The 16,118-nt window shown below is 41.2% G+C and overlaps 1 protein-coding gene across 2 annotated transcripts in view; it reads left to right on the plus strand.

The window, feature by feature from the left end:
• The window catches only part of TBK1 (TANK binding kinase 1), an 81,830-nt gene extending 66,002 nt beyond the window's left edge, over positions 1-15,828 (plus strand). For both annotated transcript variants that reach the window (XM_056574230.1, XM_056574231.1), the window contains exons 16-21: positions 3,967-4,006; positions 11,115-11,216; positions 11,299-11,395; positions 11,513-11,619; positions 12,783-12,854; positions 13,964-15,828. In XM_056574230.1, coding sequence (XP_056430205.1) covers positions 3,967-4,006; positions 11,115-11,216; positions 11,299-11,395; positions 11,513-11,619; positions 12,783-12,854; positions 13,964-14,015 — 470 coding nt within the window. In that variant the 3' untranslated portion in view covers positions 14,016-15,828. The remainder of the gene's footprint in view (positions 1-3,966; positions 4,007-11,114; positions 11,217-11,298; positions 11,396-11,512; positions 11,620-12,782; positions 12,855-13,963) is intronic.
• The last annotated feature ends 290 nt before the right edge of the window (positions 15,829-16,118 follow it).

Raw genomic sequence — 16,118 nt, forward strand, 5'->3', positions numbered from 1 at the left:
TGGGTCCTTGCCGGCTTCTTTATGTGAGGCTACCATAGTGGTTCTCCTTAAGCCCGATAAGGACCCCTTGGATTGTGGGTCGTACAGACCAATATCGTTGCTGAATATCGACTACAAAATACTCACAAAGATATTAGCATTGCGCCTGAATAAATGTATACGGACCATTATTCATGAAGACCAGTCCGGCTTTATACCGGGCAGATCCACTACTGATAATATAAGGAGGGTCCAAACGGCAGTGCAACTGGGGTCCGCATTGGAACAGGATTGGGCTTTGGCCTCGCTTGACGCGGCCAAGGCCTTTGATTCAGTTGAATGGCCTTATCTCCTGGCAGTACTACAGAAGTTTGGCTTTGGAGCTAAATTCATTCTCTGGATACGTATTCTCTACACGAATCCCAGGGCGCAAGTATGTGTTAATGGGATTTGCTCTACCCTTTTTGATCTTGGGAGGGGTACCAGACAGGGATGCCCGCTATCGCCTCTGTTGTATGCTATTGCGGCGGAGCCCTTGGCTATCCAAATCAGACAGGACCGGGATGTTTCCGGTATAGTGTATGGTGGTAGGGAGGACCGAATTGGTTTATATGCTGATGACATGCTCTTGTTCTTGAGTAACCCGCGGTCCTCACTCCCTCTAGTTATATCTACGATAGATAGATTTGGTGTGTACTCTGGTCTTGTTATTAACTGGTCCAAGTCCTTTTTGCTTCCTCTTCGACCTACTGAATGGCCCGCTATTTTTGCGGGCCTCCAGGTGGTCGAACAGTTTAAGTATCTGGGTATTCTGGTCCATAGAGATATGTCTAATGACTTTGCATTAAACGCCCTCCCACTCCTCTCCTTGATTAAAGACAAATTTAAGATCTGGGGTACTTTGCCTCTGTCCGTCCCAGGTCGAATAAACTTGATCAAAATGATCATTTTGCCTAAATGTCTCTACATTCTGGAGCATGCTGCTACTCCGGTACCCATGTCCTTCTTTAAGTCCCTTCACTCGCTTTTACCTTCTTTTATCTGGGGCAATTCCCGGTCTAAATTGAAGTTGGTAACCTTGCAACGCATGAAGGCCCGGGCGGGTTACGCCCTCCCGGACTTCCAGGCGTACTACTTAGCTGGACAATTGAGGCTGCTTCGCTCATGGGTCAGGGCGGAGCCACTACCCAACTCGGAACATCACCTTGCTCATTATGTTCATCAGACCCATTTAAGGGCCTGGTTGGACAGGCCTTCCTCTGGGAGCGGTAGACTCTTACCTTTACATCGCCTGGCCTCCCAGGTGTGGACGACGGTCAAGAAGCTTCATGACTTTACGGACGTAGCGACTGACCTTCCGCTTTGGGATGCCCCATATCTGACGCACTTGACAGCTGACTTAGACCCGACCTTTTGGAAATCCCATGGCATTAGAGAATTGTCTCACCTGTACTCGGATAATATTCTTTCCTCCTTCACCCAGTTACAGGGGAAATTCGACCTACCTAGAACGGCTTTTTATAGATACCTGCAGTTGCGCCATGCCTTATTGACTCAATTCCCCCCGTCCACCACTAAAATCTCTGATTACCCACTGATAGGAGTTATCAGGTCTCAAGGTCCTGGGGGGTTGGTTTCTGTTCTTTACGCTCATATTATTGAAATTAAGCATGCTCGGGCACCTCTCCCTGCGGAAGCATACTGGAGATCCCATATCCCTGGTTTGACTGAGGAACAGTGGAGGGAGGTCCAATCGTCTCACACCCTGGTGTCCCCCGCTGCGAATAATAAGATTACCCAACTCTACATTATTCATAGTTGCTATCTCACACCGATTAGACTGCATCGAATGGGTAGGACACAGAGTGACCAGTGCCATAGGTGTAGCTCTCCCAGGGCAGATTTTTGGCATCTTATGTGGTCTTGCCCCTATGTGTGTTATTTTTGGAGGGAGGTCACATCCTTTCTCTCCTTATTATTAGGTAGAACTGTCCCTCGTATACCCCTGTTTTGTCTGTTTGGTATTATTGATGAAGACAGCTGGCCTTATTTCACTAGAGTTTTGCTAAGAGAATCACTGTTCATGGCCCGTAAGGCCATAGCTTTAAGGTGGATGGATCCTAGACCTCCTAATGTGTCTATGTGGAAGAGATTGATAAACAATGTATTACCATTTGAACGCTTGGTATATAAACATAGGAAATGCGAAGCAAAGTTTGATAAGGTGTGGGGTGTGTGGTGCGCTTCTACTGTTACTCTGTTTACAGCCCGCGACTATTATACATCTAGGGACGCACTGCTGCCTCGCACTCCACCCCGAGACAATTGTTGATTGTTGTCTACCTGGGGACCCCCCCTCTGATCCCCCCTTCTGTTCCTTCCCCTTCTCGTTCTATTTTGCCTTTTTAGTGCTTTCCCCTTCTCCCCTTTGGCCCTCCCTGATTCCCCCTTTTCCCTTTATACTTTTTTTTCCTTTTTGTTTTGTTTAATCCTACGTTAACTGATTCTCTCGTTCTCCTTACTCCCCCCGTCCAACCCCCCCCCCCATCTCTTTTTGTTTTGACAGTGGCAGTGGCTTGCGGATAGTGCCCATAGTGATTCCCATCTCCTATATACGATACATTGGTTTTACTATGTCACGGAGCACTCTTACGTTATTTACACAGCACCTGACCGCTGTACTATGCTTTTATCCCGATATATATCATTGCCTCCCCTGCGTGGGAATTTTGTCGTGTGTAAACATGGCTTGTGCGGAGCCATATGTTTTGGTTTTACTGTTTTGTTAACTTTATTTCCTGTTTAATAAAACGAATTAAAAAAAAAAAAATAAGACATCCCCTGAAAATAGGCCATAGTGTGTCTTCTTGAGGAAAATTTTTATAGAAGACAGTGTCTTATTTTCGGGGAAACACTGTAGTAACCCAATAAGAAGTCAAGATACAGATCTAAGCTATCCAGGTCCAGCAGTGTAGACTCTTGCATTATAACTATGGAACATATAAATAGATTGAAACTCTGGCCAAGGACACCAACTGACAAAAACATCTTAGAGGTAGACCTAGAGTCCTCCATACAGTAATCCCTCAACTTACAATGGCCTCAACATACAATAGTTTCATCATACAATGGTCTTTTCTGGACCATTGTAAGTTGAAACCAGACTCAACATACAATGCTATGGACAGCCCATATCTGTGAAACGTGTCAATGGCTGGAAGAACCGACCAATCAGAATGGGCATTTTACTGGTAAAACCCCTGTATTACTGAAGTGCATGCACTGACTGGTGTCTGGTAGCGCCCCCTACAGTACAGGGAGGTATAACATGTTCTGTACTCTTTACCTGTACCAGGGTTACCTGCAACTTTGGACACCAGGTGAGGGCGACTCCATGTTACTTTTTTAGGACATTGCATGTTCTGTACAGGACCCTGAAGAAGCTGTACAGGACCCAGTGATTTACAGCCCCCAGCAGATCTTTCTTACTTTTATATGTAAGGTTTGCTTTATCTATATTAGTTATCTACTTATTTTTTATAACTCTCACTTTTTTACCTATTTTGGGGGCTTCAGAACCAATTACCAGGTTTTCATAGAGTTCTGGTCTCAACATACAATGGTTTCAACATACAATGGTCGTCCTGAAACCAATTAATATTGTAACTTGAGGGACCACTGTACTATAAATATGAAGAAGCTCCCTATCATTTAGTAATTGCAAGGGGAGAGGTACAAAATCTGCTGCCTTGGTATATGACCTTCTGTGCAGTTGCTACATCCTTCAACCTACCCGGTAACATGAAGAGAAGTCATGCAGAAGGGGGGACTGTGAGGCTGAATGCCAGTTATTACTTTTATGAGGTTGAATTCCTGTGTCCAGTAAATGCTTAAGGAATTTATCTATTCAAGAAGAGTGCTGGGGCCGCAATTTTAGTTGTTGATTTCTTTGATTTATGTCTAATAATTCTTTGGGTTTTCTTACAGGGCTTTCTTACAATGAAGAACAAATACACAAGTTTGACAAGTAGGTCCTAAAAACTTGAATAGTTTGAACTATTTTGTCATCCTAGCAAAGATGCAGGAATTACACTGACATTTGTACTTTCCTTTCTAAATTGAACACTGAACACCTACAACTGTATTTAGACAACTCATGTAGTGACATGAGGGTTTGTGCACACTTACTATTTTGGCACAATTTTTGATATGCCAAACCTCCCCAAAAAAAGTCTTTAAATTGTTCTTTTCCACCTCTAAATTGCATTGAATTCAGTTTTTTAGTCTGTCAATTCACATTCAGTTCAGTTTTCATCCATAATTATACAAACGTAAACTTAAAGGGGTACTCCGGTGGAAAACATTTTTTTTAAATAAAAAAAATAAAATCAACTGGTTCCAGGAAGTTAAACATATTTTTAAATTACTTCTATTAAAAAATCTTCATCCTCCCAGTACTTATCAGCTGCTGTATGCTCTAGAGAAAGTTGAGTTGTTCTTTTCAGTCTGACCACAGTGCTCTCCGCTGACACGTCTGTCAATGTCAGGAACTGTCCAGAGTAGGAGCAAATCCCCATAGCAAATCTCTCCTGCTCTGGACAGTTCCTGACATGGACAGAGGTGTCAGCAGAGAGCACTATGGCCAGACTGAAAAGAACAACTCAATTTCCTCTGGAAAATACAGCAGCTGTATAATAAGTACTGGAAGGATGAATTTACAAATCTGGATAACTTTCTGGCACCAGTTGATTGAAAAAAAAACACACACAAAAAACAACAACACAGCAGTACCCCTTTAAGTGCCAGGGACAACTTCTGGACTATTTAGGTCTCAAAAAAATGACTTAAAGAATGACTGAAAAGTGCAAATTGCATATTAACATTAGCAAAAAAAATGTATAAAAATTTCTCAAAAAAATGCTAACAATTGTTCAAAAAGCATTCCAAATGCTAGAATAGTTTAAGAATGTTTTTGCCTGTGAAACCAGACTTTAAAAACTAGGCTTTAAAAAAAACTAAACTGCAATATTTGATGAATAAGGCTGGTAATGCTGAAGTAGTGGTGTGGTAGGGAGCAGCAAGAACACATTTTTACACCTTACCAAGCTAACAAAATATCTTTTACAGTAGGGTCATGTGCACCGTATTTTGCTGCTGTGTATTTTCCTACCCATTGAAGTCAATGAGTAGAAAAATACGCAGCAGCAAAGTACGGCACGTGTGACCCCACCCTAATGCTGTGAGCATAAGCTGTGACTTGCAGTTGGTTATCTAAATCAAAGAAACTGCAGCATCAAATAAAAAACAATTGTGTACGTATGTGTGTATATGTACTGTGTGTGTATGTGTGTATATGTGTATATATATATATATATATATATAACCAGGCACATATGTATCTTATTGCACATGGGTATTTAATGAAACAAAAGAAAAGAAATAACAACTTGGGAACATTGGATGCTCTAGTGCGTCACTTATTGTGCACACTCATTGGCATGTTTCTTTTACAGACTTTCTGCTATACAGTTTTCTATTTTATTTGTCTAGTGTTCCCTTGTAGATGATGATATTTACTAATACTGTCTAACTCATAGACGGTGTAAAAATTGACTAGACAATCAAAAAAAGTGCTAGATTTATCAAGGTGACTCATGCTGTTTAATATATCTAATAAATAAATCTGGTGCATCTAAACCAACTATCGGTTGGCTTATTTTTCTCCCAAATTACGCAATTTTTGGACAAAATTTTTGGTGCATATAGTTACACACAAGCCATGCCTCTTCCCTATAAACCCACCTTTCCCTTTCATAATAAACGTGGTGCAAGTCGATAATACGTTTTCCCCAATGCCATGTATTTAAACTGCATTTTTAATATACCGTATATTTTGCTTATATCTACCGTATTTTATACAACTTAACCCCTTATGACGTATGGGAACGTCCTGGAAAGGGGGGAGCAGCTACGGAGAGGGATTGTGACGTCATCTTGCTCTGAACCGCACAGCCCCTGGCTGGAATCAACAGCCAGGGGCTGCAGCTAATAGCCTGCGAGGTTATTAACGGTTTAGATCCCGCAATCAAAGCTGATTGCGGGACCTAAAGCCAGCAGCTCCAGCCATCAGTTAAGGTGATCAGGACCGCGCGATTGCCCTGCGGTGGTCCCGATTAGAGATGAGTGAACTTACAGTAAATTCGATTCGTCACGAACTTCTCGGTTCGGCAGTTGATGACTTATCCTGCGTAAATTAGTTCAGCCTTCAGGTGCTCCGGTGGGCTGGAAAAGGTGGATACAGTCCTAGGAAAGAGTCTCCTAGGACTGTATCCACCTTTTCCAGCCCACCGGAGCACCTGAAAGCTGAACTAATTTATGCAGGAAAAGTCAACTGCCGAGCCGAGAAGTTCGTGACGAATCGCATTTACTGTAAGTTCGCTCATCTCTAGTCCCGATCACCCATAGCAACCAGCCAAAATGTGTATAACTCCTCCCCCTAATAAAAGTTTGAATCTCCCCCCTTTTCCCATTTTATAAATATAATAATGTAAAAAAAAAAAAAAAAAAATAAACTTATGTGGTATCACCGTGTGCATAAAGGTCTGATTTATGAAAATGTAATGTTAAACTGCACGGTAAATGGCGAAAATGTTAAAAAATACCAAAGCCCAGAATTGTGCATTTTTGGTCACTTCATATAGCAGAAAAAAATCCTCAAAAAGTGATCAAAAAGTCAATTAAAAGCAAAAATGGAACCTGTTAAAGATTACAGAGCACGGCTCAAAAAATGAGCCCTCATACAGCCCTGTATATGGAAAGTTTTTTTTTTTTCACCTGCAAAATAAAACAAAACCTATATAAATTGGGTATCATCGTAATCGTATGGACCTACAGAATAAAGATAGTCTAATTTTTACCAGAAAATGCACTGCGTAGAAACGCAACCCTCTGAAAGTAGCATAATGGTGTGTGTTTTTTTTCTTCTTCCAATTTTGCCCCACAAATGAATTTTTCAGGGCTTCACCATACATTTTATGGTAAAATGAGTGATGTAATTACAAAGTACAGTAAGTCCCGCATACAATAAGCCCTATAGATAAAAAATTGTAAGAGTTATGGATTTTAAAAGACGAGAAAGAAAAAAGAAAAACGCAAAAAACAAAAAATTGCTGGAGTTAATACATAATTCTATAAATATTTTAGATGTAGTGTTTACCCTTGCACCTGTTCTGTTTTTTTCCCCATAAATTAGTCTTTAAATAAAAATAATATATTACAAATGTAAAATATAAAGATAATTTGGGAGTTAGATTACGGAGGGAAGGAAGTGGATCGGACTGAAGGTCTTGTGGGTTTTAGATAAGGGATGCATTGTATGTTGAGAGAGTTTGTGGGGTCGGCTAGATGCTGAGCTTTGCGGAGGCTGAGAGGAGTAGCTTTTTATTATATTTAAAAACGTATAATAGTTCTTTTAAATATAATTTTTTTTTTTTTTCATGTAAGGAATTTTTTTCCGCTTCCTGTTTCTTACCTGTGGCCAGATAGGAGGGGCAGCACATTCTCTGGTGGTCCATCCCATTTAGTGAAGAGGGGGCCAGCACACACAATCTTCCACTTCCTACATCTTCTCTGTAGCTATTGTGATTCTGGCCTTTAGCACAGAGCCTGACAACCGGGGACTCACCATAGCTGTAGGAAGCAGAAGATGGGGTGTGCTGGGCCCCCTCCTCACTAAACAGGCTCCCGAGGACCACATATATACATAGTGATAATCGCTAAGTGTATGTGAACTATAAAAAAATGGCTGACCAACTAATCCATCAACTATTGAAAAAAGTATATATAGTATATAGTAAAGAAAATTATATAGACCATTTCTTGAAGGATCGTAGAAAATTGATACTACATAGAGAAGTTGTGAAAAGAAAGAAAAATGAAGGAAAAAAAAAAGTAAATGGGGAAAAATGTGGGTTGGGTGCAGCTCACTTTTTCTGAATATAGCCAAGGTTACCGAAATGGGCTCCAACACCCCAGGAGCTCCAGTATATCTTTCTTGTACACTGGTGCCCAGTACTGTACACAGTATTCTATGTGTGGTCTGACTAGTGATTTGTACAGCGGTAGAATTATTTCCTTGTCGTGGGCATCTATGCCCCTATTGATGCACCCCATGATTTTATTTGCCTTGGCAGCCGCTGCCCGACACTGGTCACTACAGCTAAATTTACTATTAACTAAGACTCCTAAATCCTTTTCCATGTCAGTCGTCCCAAGTGTTCTCCGATTTAACACATAATCCCAGCCTGGATTATTCTTCCCCATGTGCATTACCTTACATTTATCAGTGCTGAACCTCATCTGCCACTTCCCAGCCCAAACCTCCAACCTATCCAGATCCATTTGTAACAGTGCACTGTCCTCTATAGTGTTTACTGCTTTACAGCGTTTAGTATCATCTGCAAAGATTGCTACTTTACTATTCAAACTATTAATTTAAATTCAAACAAGGTCATTAATGAATATGTTAAATAGAACAGGACCCAAGACTGACCCCTGTGGTACCCCACTAGTAACAGTCACCCAATCAGAATAAGTATCATTAATAACCAACCTCTGTTTCCTCTGTGGCACCGTATAAAATACTTTGGAAAAATCCAGATATACGACATCCAGCGATTGCTCCTGGTTCAGTCTGGAGCTCCCCTCCTCATAAAAGCTGACCAGGTTAGTCTGACAGTTCTTTTATTTTGGGATTTCTTTTCTATCACGACCACAGTGCTCTCTGCTGACACCTCAGTCCATTTTAGGAACTGTCCAGAGCAGCATATGTTTGCTATGCGGATTTTCTCCTGCTCTGGACAGTTCCTGACATGGACAGAGGTGCAGAAAGCACTGTGGTCATGACCGAAAAGAAATCCAAAAAGAAAAAAAATTCCTCTGTAGTATACAGCCGCTAATAAGTACTGGAAGGATTAGGAATTTTTAAAAGAAGTAATTTACAAATCTGTTTAATTTTCAGGCATCAGTTGATTTTAAAAAAATTACTAAAGGCCTCTTTGTAGTATGGTTTCTGGATATTCTTTGGTTCTAAATTTGTGCATCAAATCGAACGCCTCCTTATTAAATTGGTCTTCCAGCGTGTAGTTTCTTTTAAGCCTTCTAAATTGGCTGTTGGGAATGTTTAGAAGCCAACGGGGTAAATGGCAGCTGGAAAATAGGATGTAACAGTTTTTTGCAGTTGTTTTGTATATACAACAATATAGTTTATTTTCTTGTACTGAAATTTGCAGATCTAGAAATTCAACCATTTGTGACTTATGTTGGGTGATAATATGATATTATAAGTATTGGTGTTTAGGTCTGTAAGAAAAGTGTGTCCCCGTCTCGCACTTTCCTGTTGCCGTCTAGTGGGTAATTTACATCCAGAGATGTAGTTTGCGTTATGTAATGTGAAACAGCACTTTATGCATGTGTCACTTCACCCTATTGTGTACTGTACGTTTACCTAGGTTATGCTTTGTACCACTTGCTGCCCCTTATGTACCACAGTATTTGCTAATGTTATTCTTTACCCACATATTATTATTTTGCTGTCAGGCAGATGTGCCGGTGATGATGATGTATTGTTAGTCAATGCCGTTTCCTTTTTTCTTTTTGGGTTGTGCTTATTGCAGGAGGACACTTGCATTGTGTCTTCATATCTAAGGGTTGATAACTTTATTATTATTGTAACTGCAGGATTAGTGAATCCGCTTTACCACTGTGGGAGATGATGAAAGTCGCACCAGGGACCGGAGTCAAAGGAGCCACTGGTCTTCACCAGGGCCCGCGGCAAAGTGCGATGGACTTGCTGTGGCAGGCGAACTCCCAAGTTCCTACCCCTGGTGCAACCTGCCCACAGCAGCAGCCAAGATAAGGCGTGGTACAGAATCGTGAGCCAGACTCGGAGACAGGGACTGGCAGATAGGTCAGGGCTGGTGGCAAGGTACTAAGGTCAGGAAACAAATCGAAAGGTACTGGTACACGGTAAGGCAGATCTACTTGGAAACGCTTTCTTTAAGGCAACAGGACACAAAGATCCGGCAGGGGTCAAGGGGAAGTGAGGAAATCATATAGGGTCAGCGCTCGACAGAAACCAATTAGCTGTGTGCTGGCCCTTTAAATATTAGAGAGCCGGCTCGCGGGCCCTAGGAAGGTGGTACGCGCACGCCGGCAGCGAGAGAGAGCTGAGGAGGCAGGAATGCGGCAGGGTGAGTGTCCACCGGCCGGGAGAATGCGACTGCAGCCTGACACTCGAGCTGCGGTGCTGCCCGTGCCGGCTACAGTACAGGAAGGCTATTTAGGAGTGTGCCCGCACCAGCATGTCTGGCAGAGCCACTCATTACAATTATATTATTACTTTAACTATCTGACATACCCTTGTGTGAGTGTTTTGTGTTTTTGGCTAACAGTATGGGTGTGGTACAACTAAGTGGTTACATAGCTATATAGGTGTAAGTAAACTAAACAAATGATGTCGTTATAGGTGAAAATAGATAAACTGAACCAAAGATAAAATTAAGCAAATCATTTATTTAGCATAAAATAAATATTAACCAACTAATATCCAAGCTGGGCCCTTGCTTAAGATGTAATAAGATAATAATAATAAAGTCACAAGCATAAAATAAAACCATCTAAGATGAATGAAATAAATGTTCATAACACAGCAAAGGTATGGTCTCTGAAGGTCTGAGTTATGGGGCAATATAACCCTTGCCCCATTACCTCTGAGGACGTCACGTCTAGTGACAAAACATGTTAGGGGAGCTCTGTAACTGTGTGTTAAAATCAGCACGGACACCATCACCTAGACACAAGCTGCAGGTATTCCTAGGAATCTTTTCTGATAGTGTATGCTAATACAGCAACATCAATTATATAATGGATTGGTGAATCTATGTGCTGGGTTTTTAAACTTTTTTCTCCACTTTTTGTTGCTCACTATTTAATAAATATTAAAATAAAAGTTATGTTTTAAATTGCAGTAAGGGACAAAAGTGGACAATTTTGCACAGTCTCTTGTTGGCTAAGTTGCAAGTAAAAAAAAAAAAATAAAAAAAAAAATCTTCTCACATATACTCATTTTCATGCAGGCAGAAACTCTGCATTCATGCAACAAAAGCCCACACACTGTTCAAAGATGAATGTGTTAGCAAGTATGAAGGGTTCCGCAGCAAAGCTCAGGAGTGGATGAGGTAAGTATCATTTTTCATCCTCTTGTCTTTTGCTTACTGGAGCACGTTTATGGTTTTATCACTTTTAAACTTTTCCCTCCAGGAAGATGATGCTCTTGAGGAAACAGCTGTTCACACTCAAAAGTCAGTGTTTTGACATTGCAGAAGAAGTGACGAAGTGCCAGCATTACATTAATGAGGTATGTCTATGCACAATGGTAATTTTATGCTAAACGTTTGTTTCTTTAATGCATTTTATACTGTCCTGAATTTGTTATTCATGATCTTCTTGTGCCATCTGATGAATCTAATTGCAGTATCAGGAAAACGTGCCTCAGAAAGTGTTTGCTAATCCTGGGGGAATAAAGCCAGCAGTGAATCCAATCTACACAAGCCCTAACACCTTAGTGGAAATGACCCTTGGGTGAGTGTTTGCTTCTGCATAACTAAATTACATAATGTTTTCATTCTTTTTAAAATATTTATTTTTTAAGTATTTTAGTATTTTGTCTATAAAAAGTTGTTTGGAAATACCTTTGCTATTTTAAAGGGAACCGCTCACTATTTTTATGCTGCCCAAACCACAGGTAACATAAGAAACACTGGCAGGCTACCTTATTACAGTGGCACTATATAGGATTCACTCTTAAAGGGGTACTCCGCCCCTGGCATCTTATCCCCTATCCAAAGGATAGGGGATAAGATGTTAGATCGCCGCGGTCCCGCTGCTGGGGACCCCGGGGATCGCCGTTGTGGCACCCCACCATCATTACTGCACAGAGCGAGTTCGCTCTGTGCGTAATGACGGGCGATACAGGGGCCGGAGCAGCGTGACGTCATGGCTCCGCCCATCATGACATCACGGCCCGTCCCCTTAATGCAAGTCTATGGCAGGGGGCGTGGCAACCGCCACGCCCTCTCCCATAGACTTGTATTGACGGGGGCAGGCCGTGACGTCACGAGGGGCAGAGCCATGACGTAACGATGCTCCGGCCCCTGTATTGCCCATCATTACGTGCAGAGCGATCTCGCTCTGCGCAGTAATGATAGCGCAGTGCTGCAGCAGCGATCCCTGGGGTCCCGCAGCGGGACCCCGGCGATCTGACATCTTATCCCCTATCCTTTGGATAGGGGATAAGATGTCTAGGGGCGGAGTACCTCTTTAATGGCCATACTAATTTAGACAGATCATCTTTATAACACTGGCTAGGAACTGGGTTTTGAATCATCAGGGCAGTCCGCTGCCCCAACTGATGGATCTCTCCCTTTGCGTATGGCTAGAGCTGTATATTCGGGTCAGTAGACTGCCAAAATTACTCAAAGCCTGTGTTATATCTATGATTGTTTTTAAATGACACAGTGTTTCAGTGGGAATCGTATGCCATTGCACTAAAGAGAACCTGCCATTGTTTTATGCTACCTGTGGTTCAGCTAGCATGAAACTAGTCACAGGTTTAAATATATTTACTATTGTATTCCACAACAACTTGATATAGTTCAGTTCCCAATTGCTTTTGACCACCGTGAGCTGCCCAAACTTTATACACATCCACACTTTGTGTTTATTTCTTAATTTACTTTATTCAGAATGCGGAAATTAAAAGAAGAGATGGAAGGAGTTGTCAAAGAGTTGGCGGAAAATAATCACATCTTGGAAAGGTAAAGTGGGAAAAAATTTTATTTGCCGTCACAGAGCCACAGTGTACAGTGGTCCCTCAAGTTACAATATTAATTGGTTCCAGGACAACCATTGTATGTTGAGACCATAACTCTATGGAAACCTGGTAATTGGTTCTGAAGCCCCAAAATGTCATCCAAAAATAGGAAAAAAGTGAAGATTAAACTAAAATAAATAGATAACTAATATAGATAAAGCAAATCTTTACATATTAAAGTAAGAAAGATCTGCTGGGAGCTGTAAATCATTGTCTATGTCAGTGTTTCCCAACCAGGGTGCCTCCAGCTGTTGCAAAACTACAACTCCCAGCATGACCGGACAGCCAACGGCTGTCCGGGCATGCTGGGAGTTGTAGTTTTGCAACAGCTGGAGACACCCTGGTGGGGAAACAATGGTTTATGTAGAGGGAGTAGCTTCTTCAGGTTCCTATGCAGTACACACAGTGTCCCAAATGGAGCCACCCTTACTTGGTGTCAAATTGAGCAGCTAACCCTGGCACAGGTAAGTAGTAGTACAGAACTTGTAATTCCTCCCTGTACTGTAGGGGGCGCTACCAGACAGCTAACCAGTCAGTGCATGCACTTCAGTAATACAGGTGATTTACCAGTAAAATGCCCATTCTGATTGGTCAATTCCTCCAATTGTGACGTGTATTGCAGATCTGGACTGTCTGTAGCATTGTATGTTGAGTCTGGTTTCAAGTTACAATGGTCCAAAAAAAAAACATTGTATGTTGAAACTATTGTAAGTTGAGGTATCACTGTATTTGGGAGTAAGGTTTCCATTAATATTACATATATTATAGGGGTTCTTTCGCAAAGCACATTCATCATCTATGTACTGGATAGGTTAGAAATGTATGATCACTAGAACCATAAAAGATGACTAGAACAGGAGCTCAACATCCTTCTCGACCAATGAGTACCGTGTGGAGGGGAGAGGTTGCAGCCACAACCAAACAAACGTGCTGCTGCTCTTTTCAAAGATTATGGGACTGACAGAGACAGCCGAGCATACACTTATCCTGCAACTGATGAAGAGAAGTTTGTAATGGTATTCTGCTGAGATTTCATTTTGTTCTTTCCGATAGATTTGGGGCTCTGACCATGGATGGTGGCTTTCGGAATGTGGATTGCATATAGTCTGCTATTAGGAAAGTGTTGACCTACATCACGCCTCATGGTATTTAGTTGGACCTTAACCTTTGCCTGCTTCTTTTCCTGTAATTTCAGTGCCAGAGATGTATGTATATATGTACTATAATGTGAATATATGGCCATGTCTGTGTGTTTTTCTTTTGATCATTTTCAAATTGCTTTTGTCTAGTTTTCTGATCTCATAACGTACTGTAACTTTCTGTTGAAGTGTACAGAAAATGGATAAATAATGCATCTAAAGTTTAATTAAACATTTAGTAGAATTATTTTATTTAAAAGTCTGCTTTATATTCATGTATTATTTAAGTATCAAAGTTTTCCACTAAATAGTTAATATGATTTTAGATATTGTGCAAAGTACTGGGAGTCTACTGCTTTGTTACATACAGGCCGGGTTCACATGTAGTATTTTGGTCAGGATTTGATCCTTACTTTGGTCATTTATACTCCAAAACCAGAAGGGAAGCTGACACAGAGAAACTATAATGGAAGGATTTGCACTTTTTTTTTTTTTTTTTTTGTATTTTGGTCCTACTCTGCATTTTAGGAAAAAATACGTACTAAGGCCGACATTTTTCATTGTCTTTAGACAGCTTTTTGTGTCTTTTGGTTTACTCATTTCTGCTGATTTTGAATTGCAATCCACATTTTGGCAATACACATGATATGAACTGTGCCTTTTTGTGAAAAGGCTCAAAAAAGGCGAAAAGCCACTGAAAAGTCTCTAATATTACACCAGCCCAGACTTAGCTTAGGTTTTTGGTGTATGTGAAGAGAGAAATTTCTGAAAATGGGACCTGCACAAAATTTATCAATGCTCTGCAACCATTTAATAAATTTAGTGCTCCTACACATTACCGGCACACAAAAAAAACGGTGAAGAAAAATGCTTCACTTACACCTACAATGCCGGCCTTAATGTACTTCAAAATGTGGACCAAATCCTGACCAAAATGCTTTTTGTGAACCCAGCTCAACAGCTTTTTAAAGATTTTCAGTAGAATATAACAGTAGGTAGCATATACCAGCCGCCCTTCATGCTGTTGGTTCTCCATACTTCTGTTATGACATGCCTGTGTCTATGCTCGCTGTTAGTACATAGGATGCTGTTCAGGGAGTAGCATTGCCCTATAAGCTTATGGCTGTGCAAACACATATGGGGAAGGTTCTAAGGTTCTGGTTGATAGCAAAAACCTATCCTAAATAAGCTCTTGAAAAGAACCCCCCCCCCCCCCCCCCCCCATAATGTCACTGCAATGAAAATTATCTATGCATATTGCTCCTGCAGCTTCAAGAGGCTGTACGTAAAAGTTACTGGCAACTTATTGAAACTGTCAAGTACTATTAGCATACGACTGCTCAATGTTACTTTAACTTGTCCAGTGTTACTGCCATGGATTCTCCCCCTGTGACTCTTAATGTAGTCACATTCTAGTAGTAACTACTGCTGCTGTGCAACTGCTGTTGCTGCTACTATATTGATCCTTATTTACAGTATTAAAGGGAATCACCAGTGTTACCCGCAATAACCTGCTGGTACAGGGTAATAGTGAGGGGGGCGCTGATTCCAAGGCCTTTAGCCCAGACCTCTGATGAAGCTTTGAGAAGCGAAATATGTCAGGGGGCTATTTGTCTGAGTTTTTAATAAGCTCCTTTCACCGGTCATATTTTCATTATACTTGTTGTTATGACTGTGGCCATCAACAGTAGATATATGATACTGCCAGTGTTATACAATTGCAGGCGCATGCCCTCATGTCACAGTGACATATTACCGTTGGACTGGGATTTTTAAACATCTTTTTTGATTATACATTTTAATAAACACTTTAATATGTGATGTTTTAGGGTGGGCTAATAATAAGGGTATTTTTGATCTCGGGAACAGGATTTGTTGGTTGAACTCTGTACAGCTGGCCACCATCACAAAATTAAAGGGGCCCTGCTACGAGAGATGACCAAGAACCCGATGGTCACTGTGGCTGAGCTCCAAAGATTCTGTGTGCAGAGGGGAGAAACTTCCAGGAGGTCAACAATCACTGCAAACCATCTGGGCTTTATGGCAGTGACCATAAAGAAGCCTCTCCT

Source organism: Hyla sarda, chromosome 4, assembly GCF_029499605.1.
Source record: "Hyla sarda isolate aHylSar1 chromosome 4, aHylSar1.hap1, whole genome shotgun sequence".
NCBI lineage: Eukaryota > Metazoa > Chordata > Amphibia > Anura > Hylidae > Hyla > Hyla sarda.